General features: G+C 48.0%; 1 protein-coding gene across 1 annotated transcript in view; it reads right to left on the reverse strand.

Annotated features, from left to right (window-relative positions):
* Window positions 1–18,890, reverse strand: part of ANKRD29 (ankyrin repeat domain 29) — a 368,662-nt gene that overhangs the window by 60,094 nt on the left and 289,678 nt on the right. Inside the window, exon 7 of the mRNA XM_086966940.1 lies at window positions 18,178–18,276. Coding sequence (XP_086823066.1) covers window positions 18,178–18,276 — 99 coding nt within the window. The remainder of the gene's footprint in view (window positions 1–18,177; window positions 18,277–18,890) is intronic.

Consider the following 18,890-nt stretch of genomic DNA (forward strand, 5'->3'; position numbering starts at 1 on the left):
TCAACCGAAGAATGTAGGTGCTGAATTTCCTCTTCCTAAGTTTAGTGTGGTAAGGAAATTCAGCCAGTGGATTCTCAGCTGGGTTCGGCATTTTCTTTTTTTTTAAAAAAACATTTTTATTTGCATTTTATTATAACTCAACAATACAATCATGTCACCATCAGCGGGCACTTCTGGGTTTGGCATTTTCATCCAGTATTTGGAGTATTTTTCATAACCACAAAGCTTTTTGTTGTACTCACTACACATTTTTCAATCAATCAATCAATCAATCAATCAATCAATCAATCAATACATTTGTAGAGCGCACTACTCACCCGTGAGGGTCTCAAGGCGCTAAGGGGGTGGGGGAAGCAACTACTGGTCGAACAGCCAGGTCTTGAGGAGGCTCCTGAAGGTCAGCAGGTCTTGGGTCTGCTGTAGGTGGGCAGGGAGGGTGTTCCACGTCCTGGAGGCGAGGTGGGAGAATGATCTGCCGCCGGTGGTCGTTCGACGGATGCGTGGGACGGTGGCGATGTCGGCGGAGCGAAGCTGGTGGTTTGGGGTGTAGAAAGATAGTCGTTTGTTAAGGTATGTTGGTCTGGCGTTGTGGAGTGCTTTGTGGGTGTGGATGAGGAGCTTGAAGGTGATCCTCTTGTTGACTGGGAGCCAGTGCAGGTCTCTCAGGTGGGTGGTGATGTGGCTGTGGCGGGGGAGTCTTAGGATGAGGCATGCGGAGGCGTTTTGTATGTGTTGGAGTCTCTTCTGGAGTGTGGCTGTGGTTCCTGCATAGAGGGCGTTGCGGTAATCCAGCCTGCTGCTGATGAGCACTTGGGTGACCGTCCTTCTGGTTTCAGTGGTGATCCATCTGTAGATCTTTCGGAGCATGCAGAGGGTGTTGAAGCAGGAGGAAGAGACGGCGTTAACTTGCCCGGTCATGGAGAGCGTGGAGTCCAGGATGAAACCCAGGTTGGGTGTGTGGTTGGTGGGTGTCGGGGCAGCTCCCGGCTTGGCCGGCTACCAGGAGTCGTTCCATGCGGAGGGGGTAGATCCGAGGATAAGGACCTCTGTCTAGTCCGAGTTCAGCTTCAGCCGGCTTGTCTTCATCCAGTCTACGACGGCCTTCATTCCCTCGTGGAGGTTGGATTTGGCAGTGGCCGGGCCCTTGGTGAGGGAGAGGATCAGCTGGGTATTGTCGGCGTAGGAGATGATGCCGAGGTGGTGTGCTCGGACGAAGTTGGCGCGCGGTGCCATGTAGATGTTAAAAAGGGTCAGGCTGAGGGATGATCCTTAGGGTATGTCGCAGGTGATCGTAATGGCTTCGGATCGGAAAGGGGGGAGGTGGAAACTCTGGGTTCTGCCGGTGAGGAAGGAGGTGATCCAGTCCAGGGTTTTGTCTCGGATCCCTGCGTCATGGAGGAGTTTGCGCAGGTTGTGGTGGCAGACGGTGTCGAAGGTGGCCGAGAGGTCCAGGAGGATGAGGGTCGCGTTTTCATTGTTGTCCAGTATGGTTCTGATGTTGTCAGTGGCAGCGATGAGTGCGGTTTCTGTGCTGTGGTTGCTGCAGAATCCGGTTTGGGAGTGGTCCAGGACATTGTTCTCCTCCAGGAAGTGGGTCAGTTGTCTGTTAGCCGTCTTTTCAATGACTTTCGCTGGGAACGGGAGCAGGGAGATGGGTCGGAAGTTCTGGAGGTCCTTAGGGTCTGCCCGGAGTTTCTTGAATAGGGTGTTCATCTCGGCGTGTTTCCAGCTTTCCAGGAAGGTGGGGGTCTTGAAGGAGCTGTTGATAATTTTTCAGAGCTGGGGTGCGATGATGGAGCTTGCCTTGTTGAAGATGTGGTGGGGGCAGGGGTCAGAGGGGTAGCCGGAGTGGATGGTGTTCGTGACTTTGATGGTGTCTTCGTTGTTGACGTGGTTCCAGGAGAGCAGAAGGATGGTGTTTTTGGTGGGTGTTGAGTCGGGGGTGTCAGCATCTGTTGTTGGCACCTGCCGTCGATGTCTGCGATCTTGCGGTGGAAGAAGAAGGCCAGGGAGTCGCAGAGTTCTTTGCACATAGGGATGTCTTTGGAGATAGAACTGGGGGAGGTGAGTTCTTTCACAATGTTGAAGAGTTCTTTGCTGTTGTGACCGTTGTTGTCGATGCGTTCCTTGAAGGAGGTTCTTTTGGTGGATCAGATGAGTTGGTGGTGTTTGTGTCTGGCGTTCATGAGGGCGGCATGGTTGTCTGGTGTCTGGTCGTTGCGCCACTGTTTCTCGAGTCTTCGTCAGGTGTGCTTGGAGTTCCGGAGGTCGGCGTTGAACCAGATGGCTCTTGTGTTGGTGCGTTTGTTGGAGGGTTTCCTGATCGGGGCAAGGGTGTTAGTGCAGTCGTCGATCCATTGTCTGAAGTTTTGGGCTCCTGCGTCGGTCTCAGAGGGCTCGGATGGAAGGTTTCGGGCGAGAGTGGAGATGAGCTGGTCTTTTTCCAGCTACAGTGTGGGATATGTTGTGGTTGGTTGTGCACTGTGTGTTTCATGAAGGAAAAATGGATGCAGTGGTGGTCGGTCCAGTGGAGTTCGGTGGTGTGGCTGAAGGCAGCGTGGTTGCTGGTGGAGAAGATGGGGTCGAGCGTGTGTCCGGCGGAGTGGGTGGGTGTCGTGACGAGCTGTTTGAGTCCGAGGTTGGCGAGGTTGTCGATCAGGGTTGTGGTGTTACGGTCGTCGGCGTTCTCAAGGTGGAAGTTCAGGTCCCCGAGGAGGATGTAGTCTGTGGAGGCGAGGGCGTGTGTGCGGGTGAGGTCAGCGATGGATTCGCTGAATTGTGCCCAGGGGCCTGGGGGTCGGTAGACGAAGGTTCCTCTGAGGTTGGTGTTGTGATTGACGTGGATCTGAAAGTGTAGGTGTTCGGCCATGCTGAGGGAGTCCTCGATGTTGGTTGAGACTCTGATGGTGTTCCTGTGGATGATGACGATTCCTCCTCCTGGTTTGTTGTTGTTACGGTCCCTGCGGGTGATCTTGTAGCAGTCCGGGATGGCTATGGCTATGTCAGGCGCTGAGGAGGTGTTCATCGAGGTCTCTGTCAGGAAGGCGACGTCCAGGCCAGAGGAGTCGTGTAAGTCCCAGAGTTCGACTGCGTGTTTGTGGACTGAGCGGGTGTTGAGTAGTATGCAGCTGAGTTTGTTGTGGTCGGTGGTGGTGTGATGGGCAGGGCGTGCAGGTGTGCGATGGCTGGTATATTTGCAGTTTCGGCAGGCGAGGGAATCTGGGTGAGCTTCAGGGTGGCCTGGAAGCAGGTGGAGGGACGGCCAGCTTTGAGTGCGTGTAGAGTGGTGGAGTCGTAGCGGCGTCGTGTGTCATGGCGCTCGTGGGGGCCAGGGGGTCTGGCACTGGGCGCGGTCCAGGCACGGACTGGCGCAGACGGGCTTGCCTTAGGCACGCCTTGAGGGCGCCAGCAGCGCGCCCGCTGCGCGACCCTGCAGCGACCGTGCAGCGGTTGCCATTATGTACGGGAGGGGGGCGGGAGTAGAGGTTACAGCAGCAGCAAGTTTTGTCCTCAGTGTTGAGGTGCATTACCCACCCCCTTTGGGAAGAAAACCAGTCAAAGATTCCGCCTCTGATCCCAGCCTTCCTCAACTCTGATGTGTTCCCTTCTCTGCAGCCATTGTTCAAATGTCAGGCCGCGGGCTGACAAGAGCTGGAAGTGGCTTGGTGTAGAGGAGATAAACACAAAAAGATCTCCTTGATCCATCAGTGGATGTGTTGTCAAACAAACATACATGCACAGTCTGGGAATGGAAGACTGCAGCACTGCCCGCTTCTAAATCCTGAGGAGCACCTTACAACCTTAGGGGCTAGAGTCATGGGTGCCCACCTTTCATATATGCACATACACTCTAATGAGCACTACATACAATCAGGCTGAATCAGGGGCCCAGCCATGACAAACATCATGGATTTTCATAGGAAGAGAAGGCAGCAATTTCCCTGTTTGGGTATAGGGAAAAGGGCCTGACAATTGATAAGATGCTATCAACCTTTAGTTGTGTCCGGTGGCCTTGTCATGTGGATGGTCATTACTCACGTTAAAAGGACTACCAGTTTGGGGAGCCTCTATCATTCAACAGAGACTTGCACTTTATTGTTGAGTATCTTTGAGGCCTTTTTTAGGTCTAGAGCAGGCAGGTGCTACTGAGACTCACCTGTAACAACTGAGACCGTTCCCCCTCTAATGTCCTGGGGCCACAGCAGGAATACACTTCAAGTGGATGACCAAGACCTCCACTTTAGCACATGACTCTTATAGGATAGCAAGGTTAAGCAACCAAGCCTAAGTACAAAGGGTCTTATTCAAAGTAAAAATGCTCTTAAACGTGAGTCGATGATGGAAAATCCTTTTTTTGTACGGCTGCTAGTAATCCACAAAGGGATTCCTGGAGGGCATAAATATATTTACTTCTGTAGATTTCCTTGTCGGGAGCGCAGTATTTCACTCCGCTTAAGGGGTTGGACTTTGGAGCTCCTAGGCACGGTTTTCCTTAAACAGGCAAATGGCAGCAGTGATTTCCATGAATAGAGGCTGGGAACACTTTTGGCAGGGGGAGGATTGCATGCTTCCCCTTGCCAAAGAAAAAGGTTGTCTGGGGCAAGGGGATGAGGCTTGGTCGGCATTGTAATAAAAGTCTTACACAAATTTACCAACAGGGAAAACTGGGTGCAGCAACACCAGACCAGTCCTGATCAGGTAGAGTGGAATTCCCATATATGCCAACAGACCCGATTCAGATGGGATACTCCCGATGTTTGAAGCAAAAATTAGCTTCATTTTAGGCGTCTCCCACCTGAAATCGCCTCTGCTGCAAAGTAAAACAATGGGGAAAATACATCCCCACAATTCTTTTTTCAAAACCCTCCCACTTCCCAGTTTGAAAATGTTGGCATGTATGAATTCCATACAGTAATCCCACGCCGCCTGATTCGTAATTTCTACTGGAAAGGAGGCATAACAACCACGATTGCTGAATAAACTCATGGTTCATCATGTCAGCTAACAATCAATCAATCAATCAATCATGAAATTTGTAGAGCGCACTACTCACCCGTGAGGGTCTCAAAGCGCTGGGGTGTGTGTGTGTGTGTGTGTGCTGCTATTGCTTGAATAGCCACGTCTTGAGTAGCCTCCTGAAGGTTAGTAGGTCTTGGATCTGCCGTAGGAGGTTTGGGAGGGTGTTCCCGGTCTTGGCGGCGAGGTAAGAGAACAATCTGCCACCGAAGGTCGCTCTTCAGAAGCAGGGAGGGTAGCGAGGGCACGGTTGGTGGAGCGGAGCTGGCGGATCGGGGTGTAGAAGGTGAGTCGTCTGTTGAGGTATGCTGGTCCAGTGTTGTGGAGTGCCTTGTGTGCGTGGGTGAGGAGCTTGAAGATGATCCTCTTGTTGACGGGCAGCCAGTGCAGGTCTCTCAGGTGGGGTGTGATGTGGCTGTGTCGGGGGATGCCGAGGATCAGGCGGGCGGAGGCGTTCTGAATGCGTTGCAGTCGTTTCAGCAGTTTGGCCGGGGCGCCTGTGTAGAGGGTGTTTCCGTAATCCAGCCTGCTGCTTACGAGGGCCTGGGTGACGGTTCTTCTTGTGTTGGTGGGGATCCACTTGTAGATCTTGCGGGTGTTGAAACAGGAGGATAGACGGCATTGACTTGCTTGGTCATGGAGAGTGTTGAGTGGAGGATGAATCCCAGGTTGCGTGGGTGGTCGGTGGGTGTCGGCACTGCTCCCAGGGTGGTCGCGCACCAGGAGTCGTCCCAGGCTGAGGGGGTAGAGCCGAGGATGAGGACCTTCTTTCTTGTCCGAGTTCAGCTTCAGACGACTGTTCTCCATCCATTTGGCGACGGCTTTCAATCCTTTGTGGAGGTTGATTTTGGCGGTGAGGAGGTCCTTGGTGAGGGAGACGATAAGCTGTGTGTCGTCCGCGTAGGAGATGATGTTGAGGTTGTGTAGTCCGGCGACGTGGGCGAGTGGGGCCATGTAGATGTTGAGCAATGTCGGGCTCAGTGATGATCCTTGGGGTACGCCGCAGATGATCTTGGAGGCTTCGGAACGGAAGGGGTAGGCGGACGCTCTGAGTTCTGCCGGAGAAGAAGGAGGTGGTCCTTTCCAGCACCTTGTCTCGGATCCCTGCGTTGTGGAGGCGTGTGCGCAGGGTGCAGTGGCAGACAGTGTCGAAGGCGGCTGATAGGTCCAGGAGGAGGAGGGTCGCGGTTTCGCCGTTGTCCAGCAGGGCCCTGATGTCATCTGTGGCGGCGATGAGGGCAGTTTCGCTACTGTGGTTGCTGCGGAACCCGGACTGGGGCGGGTCCACAATGTTGTTCTCCTCGAGGTAGCGGGTCAGCTGTTTGTCGACGGTTTTCTCGATGACCTTCGCCGGGAACGGGAGCAGTGAGATCGGCCAGAAGTTCTTGAGGTCCCTCGGTCTGCCTTGGGTTTCTTGAGCAAGCATTTGATTTTTGCGTGCTTCCAGCTCTCCCAGAAGGTCACTGTCTCAAAGGAGATGTTGATGGCCTTGCGGAGATGGGGTGCGATGGTCGTGCTGGCTTTGTTGAAGATGTTGTGTGGGCACGGGTCTGATGGGGAGCCGGAGTGGATGGTGTTCATGATTTTGATGGTGTCGTTGTTGTTGATGTTAGTCCAGGTGAGCAGGAAGTCGCTGTGGGGTCTGAGGTGTCGTTGGCTGTTGGGGTGGTCAAGTTGTCGAAGCTGTTGTGGATGTCTGCGATCTTGTAATGGAGGAAGGTGGCAAGGGAGTTGCACAGGTCTTGCAATGGTGGGTTGTCATTGGTGTTGGAGCTAGGGTTGGAGAGTTCCTTCACGATGTTGAAGAGCTCTTTGCTGTTGTGTGCGTTGTTGTCGAGGCGTACCTTGAAGGAGGTCCTTTTGGCGGCTCTGATGAGGGGATGGTGTTGGCAATCTAATAAGAGGGACCCCCTGAGTCTAGATGACGTTCCTAGGACAAGGTAACAATACTTTGTTTATAAAAACATTTCTATTGTTTGTTAGTACACTGAGGCTTTTGTGTATCAATTTTTTTGTGTCAAACCTGATTTTCGACAGGGAGTTTGTTGCCTAGGATTTAGAGGGGATGGTGTTGGCGCATGGTGTTCTTGTGGGCTGTGTGGTTCTCCGGTGTCTGTTCGCGGTGCCATTTCTTCTCTAGTTTTCGGCACGTTTGTTTGGAGGTCTGGAGGTCCACGGAGAACTAGTTGGCTTTCTTGTTGGTGCGTCTGTTGGAGGGTTTCTTGATCGGGACGAGAGTGTCGGCACAGTCGTTGATCCAGCGCCTGTGGTTGCTGGCGGCGGCGTCAGGGTCGGTGGGGTCGGCGGGTGGGCTTCGGGTGAGGGTGGTGTTTAGCTGGTCTTCGGGGATTTTGCTCCAGCTGCGGTGGGGGATCTGTTGGGTATGGTGGTGGGTTTCCGGAAGGTGAAGTGGATGCAGAGATGGTCGGTCCGGTGGAGTTCGGTGGTGTGGCTGAAGGAGACGTGGGAGCTGGCGGAGAAGATGGGGTCAAGTGTGTGGCCGGTGGAATGGGTGGGCGTTGTGACGAGCTGTCTGAGTCCGTTGTTGGCGAAGTTGTCAATCAGGGTGGTGGAGTTGGTACCATTATTGTTCTCGAGGTGGAAGTCCAGGTCCCCGAGGAGGATGTAGTCTGTGGAGGCAAGGCGTGCGTGCTGACGAAGTCGGTGAGGGAGTCGCTGAACTGAGGCCAGGGTCCGGGTGGTCTGTAGATCAGAATTCCTCTGAGGGTGGTGTTGGAATCTGTGTGGATCTGGAAGAGCAGGTGTTCGGCGGTGCTGACGGTATTGTCGAAGTTGGTCGAGACCTTGAGGGTGGAGTTGTGGATGATGGCGATTCCCCCGGCAGGAGAAGGGTCCTTTGGTGCGCTTCGGGACGGCCAGGAAGCAGGTGTGTGATTGTCCGGTGTTGAGTACGTGGAGGGTGCTGGCATCGTAGTGGTGTTGGGCGTTGTGGTGTTCGCGGGAGACAGGGGGTCTGGCGCTGGGCGTGGTCCAGGTGCGGACGGGTGCAGACGGGATTGCCTTAGGTGCGCCTTTGGCGCGCGCCGCTGGCGCACACAGCATAAGGCGAGGTGTGAGGGAGGAGCAGCTGAGAGGTTGGAACGGAGTGGCAAATGGGCGATAGGGGGGCGGAGACACAGCAGCGGGAGAAAAAAACAAAGGGGAGAGCGGGCGGGGGTACAGAAGGCAAACAAGGGCACTCTCAGGGCAAATGGGGGTGAAAATCACAATACGTACACAAGAACAATGCACTAAAGACCAATCAGCAAAATGCAGGCAGAAGCGCAATCACGGCACGAGGGGGCAGAGCGAGCGCAAGGCTCGAACCTGAGCAGCGGCAGCAGCAGGCTCAGGGGCAGCGCACAGAGGTGGTGCTGTGCGGTGTGGAGAGCGACCTGTCTGATGACAGGGTCAAAGGTCGCTCAAAACTAACAACAAGCCTGATAGAGGTGGGCGGATTATAGTGGATTGAATTTACAGCCGATACTTACTGCCGAACAACAGAAGGACTTTAACCCCTCCAACGTTTATGACCGAACCGCTCCGTCAAGGCCCTCGGGTAGGCTGTGCTGGTGACGGAGCGGTCCCGTCATGGCCCGTTCGCCGCGCCTGCGCGGCGCTGATTTTGCGCCTGCGCTGATGTTCTAAAGAACGGGCGGGGCCATGACAGAACCGCTCCGTCACAAGCACATCCCACCCGAGGGCCATGACGGAGCGGTTCCGTCATGAGCGTCGGAGCGCCGCGCGGCTGCCCCACCCCCTTAGCGCTGCGGCGGAATTGCCGTTGCAGCGAAAGGGTTAAAATCAGGCAGTATGGTCAAGATATGAATGCTGCTACAGGGAGCGAAGAGACCCTACATATCTAGGATTGTGTTTCATGGATCGGAGGGTTGTGGGGGGTGCCTAGGACCCTGACCATATGTGCACATTTGAGTTTGTTATTTTTGTTCTTATTTTGTATTGTTTCCTTTTGGTATCAGGGCTACAGGAGTAAAGCACTCAAATTCGTCCTGAGATATATTATGTATGTATGTGACCCTAATGGGTTATACCACTGGCAAAACCAAATAAAATTAGCAAAGAAAAAAAAAAAAACCTAATAACAGAGGTTCAAAGTATATGCATTGGCCCTGGGAATCACAGGCACACGCCGGAGCGGCACAGTTTTAAATGCATACCCTGCATTTTTTATATTTGAGAAAATAGATGTTTCATTTACCCTCCCGTCTGAAATGCCGTTTTTTTTCATAACGCAGTTTATCAACTTCAATTCAATTCACTTACTAGTTGCAGAACTCTTATTGGCCTGTGCCTCTCTCTAGTGGTTAACGTTAGGAACTCCATATTTTTCATATCAAGGAACTTGCAATAATTCTATATGAGTTGGTTTATCCGACTCAAGACAACAGAAAATAAATAAATGTGAGGGAATTAGGTTAGCAGATAAAAAAGGGACGAAATTATATAAGTGTGTGCAAAGTATAGTCTCTTTCTGAGATCCATTGCCCTGATCCTTTCTCATCTCTAAACTCTGGGTGCAGTACAATGTTCTCTGTCCTTTGAGAGAGTACTTTGATTCTAAATCTTAGGTCTCGTCTTTGAAGTGTCCCGTCGCTAAATGTCTAGTTCCTACCCTCTTAACCCTTAAATAAAATTACGCTGAGTTAAACAGAATTGACTTTAGAAATAAAGTGCAGGCTGGCACTCCACGTGGGTCTGTAATATCACTCCATTGGCACTGTTATAAATATAGAATTATGGCTGGGTAACAGTGCATTACGGGGATGTTTTTCCCAAAGAGTCAAGCTCAATTTGTCTATGATGTCACTCAGAACTCCGAGGTCAAATACATCCTGTAATTTTCTCTTTACTCATCTATAATTTTATGTTATGTACGACCTCCATGATCATATGCCACAGCTTTCAACAGCTACGCAGAGGCAGAGCAGTCAGGGCCGGACTGGCCGTAGCGGGCACCGGGCGTTTTCCCGGTGAGCCGCCAGGGTGGGGACCATTTTTGTTGCCGCCGGGGACCACCAATATCGGCCCCCTGCAACAAAATCAGCCTAAACCGGCTAAACCGGCTCTGTCTAACAGCTCAGCCACACCCCTCAGTCGGGACTAAGAGGAGTATTAGGAAGCCATACATTACATGGCATCTCATCACTATCCAAATGTGAAAAAAATACCCCCAATGTGAAAAAAATACCTAAAATGCCACCCTTAACCAAACCCACCACCCTCCTTGCCCTTTCCCGCTCTCCTGCAACTGTGCTTTCTGCTTTCATTCAAAGCAGACAAACCTCAGTAGGTATATTTTGTGCGATATGTATTATCCGCAAAAATAAAAAACAAATGTAGGAATTCCTTTTTGCATTTCCCTCTAAATGACCTGGAACTGGGATTATCACCTCGACGCCTTGGCACTACTGTGGGGAAAACAGTTTTGCACTCTGTTCTTATCAGCTGGGAGAACAAGTGTACAGAAAGGATCTACCTTTTGATGGACAATCTATATAATAGCAATTAATTTAGGACATTTGAGAAGTCCTGAGCGGGATTCTTTGGCTGACCACCAGAAGTTGGTATGTTTCGAAAGCTTGGCTCTTCAGTGGAGGGCTACCACCCGCTGTCCTCTCTGTTTTGAGTAGAGGCGTGTGCCAGGCCACATGTCACTAAGCCTGCTGCACATGACTTTAGGATGGATGCAACACAGGGTGCAAGTCGAGAGTACATGTGAGTAGATAGCATCTACCCACTATTTTCACAGGGTGACACTTTCTACTCTGCGAAGAGGTTGGGCCCCACAGAAATATGTCAAACTTGTCCGGGCGTAATTTTCAGACACTTTTAGCAGCGCATCCATGCACATTGTCTGCTTTCCTTCCAAACAGCAACGTGCAGGCGGGGAAGGGGCCGATCAGATTGCAGCTGGGCCTATAACAAAGGCTTAAGTTAAGAGGCCATCAGGCCTCCTTTTGTTGGAATATCCTGGCTGGGTGTTAACAGGAGACTCACACCTAGTTACAATGAAGGGAAACCAAAGGATCACAGCTTTTTAACACTTCACAGGTACTTAAGAGAGGCATGCTCCTGACTTTGTTCAGTCCTTATATATAAGAGATATGCATGCACCTTAAGAATATCAGATGTGTTGGTCTGTCCCAGTTTATACACAAATAACAACATAAATACCACTATTTAATTTATTTTATAGTGCTTTAGAACTACTCATCCCAATTCAGGGTGTTAGAGTGCTTTACATCAAAGGTAAACATTATACATTGACAATAAATCACATGTGTGTATATCAATGTACAGGATCTTTTACATAATACAGTGAGGGTAAAAGTGTAGACGCTACATTTAATTCATAGCTCACTGTACTATATTAGAAGGATTACAGTTTATGAACTTCAAGTAGCAAAATTATCTGTGTGTTAAAAGCAGTAACCCACTTACCCATTTACATATGATGTAAATCTGTCATCTATGTGTTACATAATGTGCTTTGCAGGAGACATATTAATCCGCTATGATACTTTGATTCAAAACTGGGACTAGACAAAATACAGATCTGTCCAGCAAATACATTATCCTCCAGAGTTATCTTACCATTATTATTATTCCCTGAGATTTAGCTGACATACAAAGATCTCTGCAGCAGGAGCCTTAAACCAACAAGATATTTTAAAATACAGATGTTACAGCCATTTAAGCAGACCAGATTTAATGCTATGTTTCTCCTTGTTGACAATTTCTTAGTGGCAGGGTTCTAAAAAATAAATATATAAGTTGAGGCCCAGATTTTGCGTCGAGGTTGCATACTTTTTTTGGCATAACCCCAATGTAAAATCTAATTTGTAAAATATTGTAATGTGCTCAAATGTACTCATGATATGTAAACATATATGAGGTCTTAAGTTCTGATGTCACTTCCTGTGAGGTCATGGGTTGTGATGCCACTTCCTGTGATGCCACGCGTGATGTCACTCACTGTGATGTCATGCTCTGTGATGTCACATGCCATGATGTCACTGGCATACTTCCTAACTTGGTTAGTCCCCCCACTTCTTTTTTAAAGACTTGTGCCCTGGTGCAGCATGTTCTAAACACAGGACCCATACAAAAGCTGTAGTGTCCTTGTCCGTAATCTTGCCGTGCATGGCGTCAGGCAGCTATCCAGCATACCACAAGGCCCACAGACTCTTTCTAAGTATCATTGGACCCAAATTGCCAACCAGATTCCTTGAACTCTAACATCTGCACATCCATTAACAAAAATGAGGTACCTCTTTAATATTTTGAGGTGTGTATATGTGCCTATGTAGCCACGCACATTGGCCCGAGTTCATGGAATACTTCACCTACCCTTTTAACTCCAGTAACTATTTTCTCTGTGACACAGGCTTGCAATGGTTCCAACAGCAAAAGCATTCCTGCCACCGCCAGTTAATCAGATTGCGTCCGTGGGCTAACCCCAACTCTGAGTTATTCACAATGAATGAAGGCAAAAATTGTTTCTTCTCCCGTTGGATTTATTTATATTTGATTTGGGGCCAATTAATGGACACTCTGAGACCTGCCCCTCACCCTATTGTCATGCAAATAGTGCAACACTATTGAACCAATACCAAAAAGACCCTCTTCTGAATAAAGTTTTAATTTCAAGCCAAGTTTGCCTTTAATTCAGTTCAGCAATTGTTGCTGTATTGCAGAGCAAAATTACAAGGGGAACTAAGAATGCTTTTTTTGATCCCCTCTTTTACTTTCCCTCCCTGGATACATCTACATCAAATTTGACATATCAAAACGGTGAGCAGAGCAGGTGCAAATTTCCATGTAGATTTGGACCAAAATTATTAGCAAAATAGAAATGGCATTTTCAATGGAAAATAAGACTTAACCACAACTGTACAGTTGCTATTGTTAACTTTAAAAATGTTGAGGCGCTGTGTGCCCATTCTTGCAAGAGCTTTTAGTAGGCTATGACGGCAGATGATTTACATTCTGGTGAATCTTGAAAAATTACTATATAGGTGTCAGTGACAGATAATACATCTGCCCGTGCAATGTTTTATGGATCAGGTTGGATTAGGATTCAAAATCGGCCCAGGCATGCTAAAAAAAAAGTGGCCCATATTTGCATATTGCCTTTCCTCAAAACACTGCTTCGGCGAAATTTTATTTAAAAAAAAGGGGGAGGGGGAGATATAAAAAAAAAAGGAACGGATTCGTTTACACTGGTGACTGAAAACAAGTGAGGCCACTTTTGCTCAGGCACCCTGCCCCGCTAGGCATGCATACATTAATGGGCCAGCCCTGCGAGAGAAAGAAAGTGACACCTCTTCCTGTTGCTAAACGTGAGGTAATGAGCGTCCATCTGACTCCAGAAAGGCCACTCAGACAACCACTGGGCCGCTGGCTGTATCCGAACAACAGCGACCCCACCCAAATCTGGCCCGCAGACTGCTCCAAAAAGCGGCCCACAGTTGGAACTCGGCACCAACCCCTTAGGCATTGCCCGAGGGCCCGCGTTACCAATCCGACGCTGTTATGGATTACATTAATATGAATAGGGACATGTCTAAGGAAATTAGAGATATGTACCCTCTTCTGCGTATATTAGAATGTTTCACGTTGCTGAGGAGTTCAGTGATCATATAGAGGAGTGATGCCAAAAGGTCTGGATGTGTTTAAAGCCATATTGTACCAAAGGTATTCAGATTGGAAACATGAATTAATCATAGTGCTGCTAGAGTTCCTTATGTGCCAAAATAATGTTTCTTTGTTAACTTGATAACTACCAGCTCAAGATACCATGCCAATCCTACTTAACATTAGTCACTTGTGGAAAGCATTTAGGTGGACTCTTTGTTTTCTCACATCACATAAACTCATAAATTGTGGTATGTTACACTATGTTAACATAATTGCACTTGTAAGCTTAAAAGCTGCTGTCAGACCCCTTTGAAGGAGTCACAGGGCAGACACGGGCTCCTGGGCCTCAACCATGGTGGTGGGGTGGTTTACCTCTGGTGTTCTGCTATGCGTCCTACTATGGCTCTGCAAACTGCGCCAAGTACACCCGTTCCACACTTGACTCTCAGGGTAGTGAGAGTGAGCAGTCAAAGGCTTCTCAGGGACCCAGCATGGGGATCAGAGACTCAGAACTCAGTCAAACAACACACACAATAACTTCCTGCTCAACCCAGTGCTGTCTCAATAAAAAGAGAAGTAGTTTAACATCACAGCAACATGGAATTCTATGCACAGTAATGAGGATTCAGCCTCATAGTTCTGCATTCACACCTATGGGGCTCTAGCCAAGTACAACATGGCTTAAACTATATACAGTGATCTACCAAAACTCTTAAGGTGCCCACAATATCTACAGTGTCTAGCAGACATAAAAGGTCATATGCAGAATCAGGCACATGTGAGACCTCCTTATGAGACTGTCTAAGCAGCTACTATGTTGAGTAATTCTTAGGTCAGTTTGTTCATATCTTGAATTAAAGAGTTCATGCAGGCAATTATTATTTTCCCAAAGGGCAGTCTTATCTATAAAGTTCAGGTAGAGTCTCTCATTCTTTCAGTTCAGTCCCCATGTTCCTGTTCGCTGTTCTCTACCCTGTCAGCATAGAGACTGGTGGTATACTCTTTGTGGTCACATAGTCAGCCTCTTAGCCAGTGGGAGCAGGAACGCTGGCAGCTGCCCCACCTCTCAGATCCTGTGGCTGGGAATGAACAGTGTGGCAAGCTTTGGCAGCTGTTGTCCATCTTGCAGATTTACAGGCCATTGGGAATATCCTCTGTGGTGGCAGTGTTGTTGATCCTTGCAGGTCACATCGCATGTCGAGGCAGCAGAGGAGAAGATCCATCCAGACATCTGTAAGCACAGCATGATCAACACACGGTGTCCAGAAGATCCCTCTCACCTGGGGTGGACACTGGTTATGCTTCAGGTACAAATTGGCATGTCTGGGTGCTCCACACGCTAGAAATATGGCTCTCGACTTCCTTCTCTGAGCAAGCAGGCTTCTAGGCAATAGGCAGATCGACAGCTACTCCGACAAGTTAAGCAGACCTCAGGTGAACTCCCCTCTACTATGGGAGACTGACTGACTCATGCGGACACCAGCTGTGGATCACAGCAGCTCTTCAATTACTCTGCAGATCACTCTCTTCCATGGTCAAGAAGAACTGGGTACTAGAATAAAATGGGACGGTTTGGGTCCCACATTTATACTCCTTTCCCTGGCAGGGGATGTTGAACCGTTGCCCAAAGTCCAGGAACACGTTTCAGGTGATCCTTCTCAAATGTAATTTTCTTTCTGCGGAGCAGACACAACTTTTGTGCAAGGTGATGGCTCTCACAGCCGGCAGTAAAGATACTGGCTCCAACCAAGATTATCCAAAACATAGGCTCAACAGAGTCTGAAGATTCTGCACAAACTGTCATCAGTCTTCAGGAAGTAGAAATCAGGGAAAAACAAAATGGCAGCTCCTGTCCAAAAGCCTACTCATTCTTATGACCACAGTCTGCTGACTCACCCACACTCTCTTACCATCAGTCAAATAGCCATGCTCAAAAAGAACTATTCAGCAATCTCCTGCTAAAAAACTTCACATAGCATTTCTAGGGTGCTCCTGTCTTTATCATCCCACACATCTGTGGCTCCTCCCTTCAGCTCCAGTAATGCAGCCAATACTCTTCCAGTGTCTGGAGAAACAGAATTCCATATTGTGCCATGTCAGAGCAGGGGTTATACAAAATGAATCCTTTTGGTCTCAGCAGTCAGACTCGCACTACAACATGGAGTCTTGCCACCATCCACACCTTATACACAAGATAAGGTTAGATATGTTTATAGAGCGCTCGATTGCCGAGGCGTCTTGGCGTTGAGAGGTGTGAAGAGGGAACTGCACCCTTGAATCCTGCGACTTAGTTAGGGGGGAACAGCCAGGATTTTAGCAATTTCCTAAAGTGCTGCTTTTTGGACTGTAGTCTCATAGTGATTGGCATCGGATTCCACAGTTTGGCTGCACAGTGTGATAAACTCCTACCTCCCCATCTTGCTCTGCAAATTTTGGGGATTTGTAGGAGTCCTGCATTTGTGGATCTAAGAGTTCTCATGGGAGTGTACTGAGAAAACAATTTCTGAATATCAACCACACCACCTCCGTATAGTGCCTTATGAACTAGCCAGAGGGCATTGAATTCTACTCGTTGCTGGATAGGGAGCCAATGTAATGACCTTATACCAGCAGAGGTGGAATGGCCTTTAGAAATGTTTAATAGCAATCGTGCAGCAGCGTTTTGTAACGATTGTAATTTACTCCTCTGGGTCTTGTCAATGCCCATAAAGAGTACATTGCAGTAGTCTATCTTTGAGAGAATAAGAGCTACTACCACAGTTTTCCTAAGTTCCTAAGCACTCAACACATGCACAGGATGTCAGCACAAAGGTCTGGGTGTCGCATCTAGATGGAACTTTACATGAGTGGGTCTGGTCGGCCGTACTCCTGAACCTGAAAGTAAGGTTACAATAAATCCACAAAAATCAATATGCTAGCAGCACTGCTTGACGTCAGCAACCCAGGACATGGGCAGTAGTTCTTTATCAATCAAATGGCATGCTTGGTGGACCCCTCCAGGTCACAGAACAAGTTCTAGACCTTAAAATCACCATGGACAGGCCTAAGCCTCAGTGCATACGCTAGAATAGTAGGCCAGCTGTACCAACAAAATGTTAGGATGCCAGTTTCACATGCAGTCAGGCCTCCTGGGTACATGCCCATTTACCAAGCAAGGGGCATTGCCATCCCAACAGCTCATATATAAAGGAGATGGCAAAGAAGTTAGGCCCGTAGCCTTTGCCGGCATAGGACTATCAGTCTCTGAAAATACATATCTGCAACATGAAGTTAGAAGTGTAGGCATTTAAATGGGCAATGACTGAAAAGTTCCACAACTCTATTTATGATGCTCAAATTCTCACAATTACTTACTTAAGTCAGCAGAGGTAAATGCCACCTGACACTGAGGGTTTGCCATCTTATCTTTTTATTAAAATTACCTTCAGGACTGTAATAGTAAAATTAGTATTGACGCAAAATTTTACGAAGGTGATTACACCCATTGGGAGAACAAAATAAAGACTGTATCATTCTTCTAGTGTTAGGAATGAAATTACTGCATTGGTATCTAGAAGCACATTGCAATGGCAGTATCCCAGCAGCCAGGAACTTTGGTTACATTGCATGGCTTGAGGCTGGATGTTAACTCCCAATGTATAGCATATGTATTAAACAACATGGGCAGAAATCCAAACAGAGCAGGCACAACAAGAGACAACGAAACATATAGGTATTTTCCTTGAAGATCAGGATTATCCACCATCTAAAAAAATGGAGACTGGTGAGCTCAGTGATATTTGTGATCTAAATAAACAATTAGCTCTGTTTCATCAGGATTTTAGCTTCATCTGCTTCAGGAACTATAGTCATCGTAATGTATTAAAGAGGGGTGTGGTCCTTAGTACCTAGGGTTTATTTAATCTTAGCGGTGGTACGGATGCATTCAGTGGGTGAATCTGGTGCTGGTTTTCTGTCCTAAGCGAAGGTTTTGCCCATGATCAGCAAGACCTTAGTTTGTGGCTCATGACATATCCATAGGGATTCCTGGTCTGCAACATGCATATGTGAAAAATAAAAACCAGGTAAAAACAAGGAACTCTGCTTTAAGGTGTTGGCATCAAACGCCTTAAGCAAATTTATGCTGATTGTTAGGATAGCTGCAAAAAGTAAAGTTTTGATGATGTGTATTTGCCATTACCCCACATGCCCTTATTGGGTCTCTAGAGAGGCTGAAAGAATCAGAAGCAAAGCTTAGCAGTAGATAAGAGTGTGAAGGAAGGTTACCACTGTGAGTCGAACAGAGAGCAGTGTGAGCGAACAAAGAGTCCAAAGATGAAATAGGCTAGACTGCAAAGTCCCCTAATTGGTCAACGGGGAATTAACATGACATTCTATTGCAACTAATTTGTCCAATTTAAAACCATAAAACACTACAGTTTGTTTTAACCAACATGTAGGTTCACAATAATATAACCTTGTTTTAAACCAAAGAAAATAGATGTAAAGAGCTATACTCACTGTCCGCATAGAGTCTCTGTCGGCTCCTCGTAGAAGCAATACCCTCACCACCTCCTTGTGGTCCATCTGTGACGCAATCCAGAGTGGAGTGGTTCCATCCTTTATCAAAAAGATGCAAGAGTGCTCCTTAGCAACATAATTCTTCTAAACAAATGTTCACTGAATAGAATTTAATAGGATTTCCAAAGGCAAAACAAAAATATAGCAAAGAGGAGTTTTCATCAATGTTGCAAAACTTATGTAAAAGAACAGCAGATTTCTATAGATTGCAGTTAACAACGAAGTTGACTTTCTGGAAAGAAACCATACACTTGTTGATTGCTTGTATACCATTTACAAGGGTATTCTGCTTACTAGACACCTTAGGGTCCAATATCAGTGCTTAATTTAAGCGAAAAATAAATAAGTGAAGTGGCTTAATTTGTTTTCTTTGGAGCACACCACTGGCGTTTCAAATGCTAGGGTCAGGGCTTCCTAGTTTTAATTCCATGTCATGCCTCTTTCACCCACCTCCCCACAATTCCTGTCTCGAGTTTAGTTTAGAGGGTCTTTTGCATTCCTGCAGTCCTCAATGGCTTTTCTCTCCCCCCTTATTTCTCCTTCTAAGTCTTTCTCTCTTTCTGAGTCAAAGTCTGATTATGAAAAAGAAGTACTGGTCCCCATAAATTAGTGCAGGTGCCTATCACCAGCAAACATGACCAAAATATAAGCGC

This window comes from Lissotriton vulgaris, chromosome 4_1 (genome assembly GCF_964263255.1).
Source record: "Lissotriton vulgaris chromosome 4_1, aLisVul1.2, whole genome shotgun sequence".
Lineage (NCBI taxonomy): Eukaryota > Metazoa > Chordata > Amphibia > Caudata > Salamandridae > Lissotriton > Lissotriton vulgaris.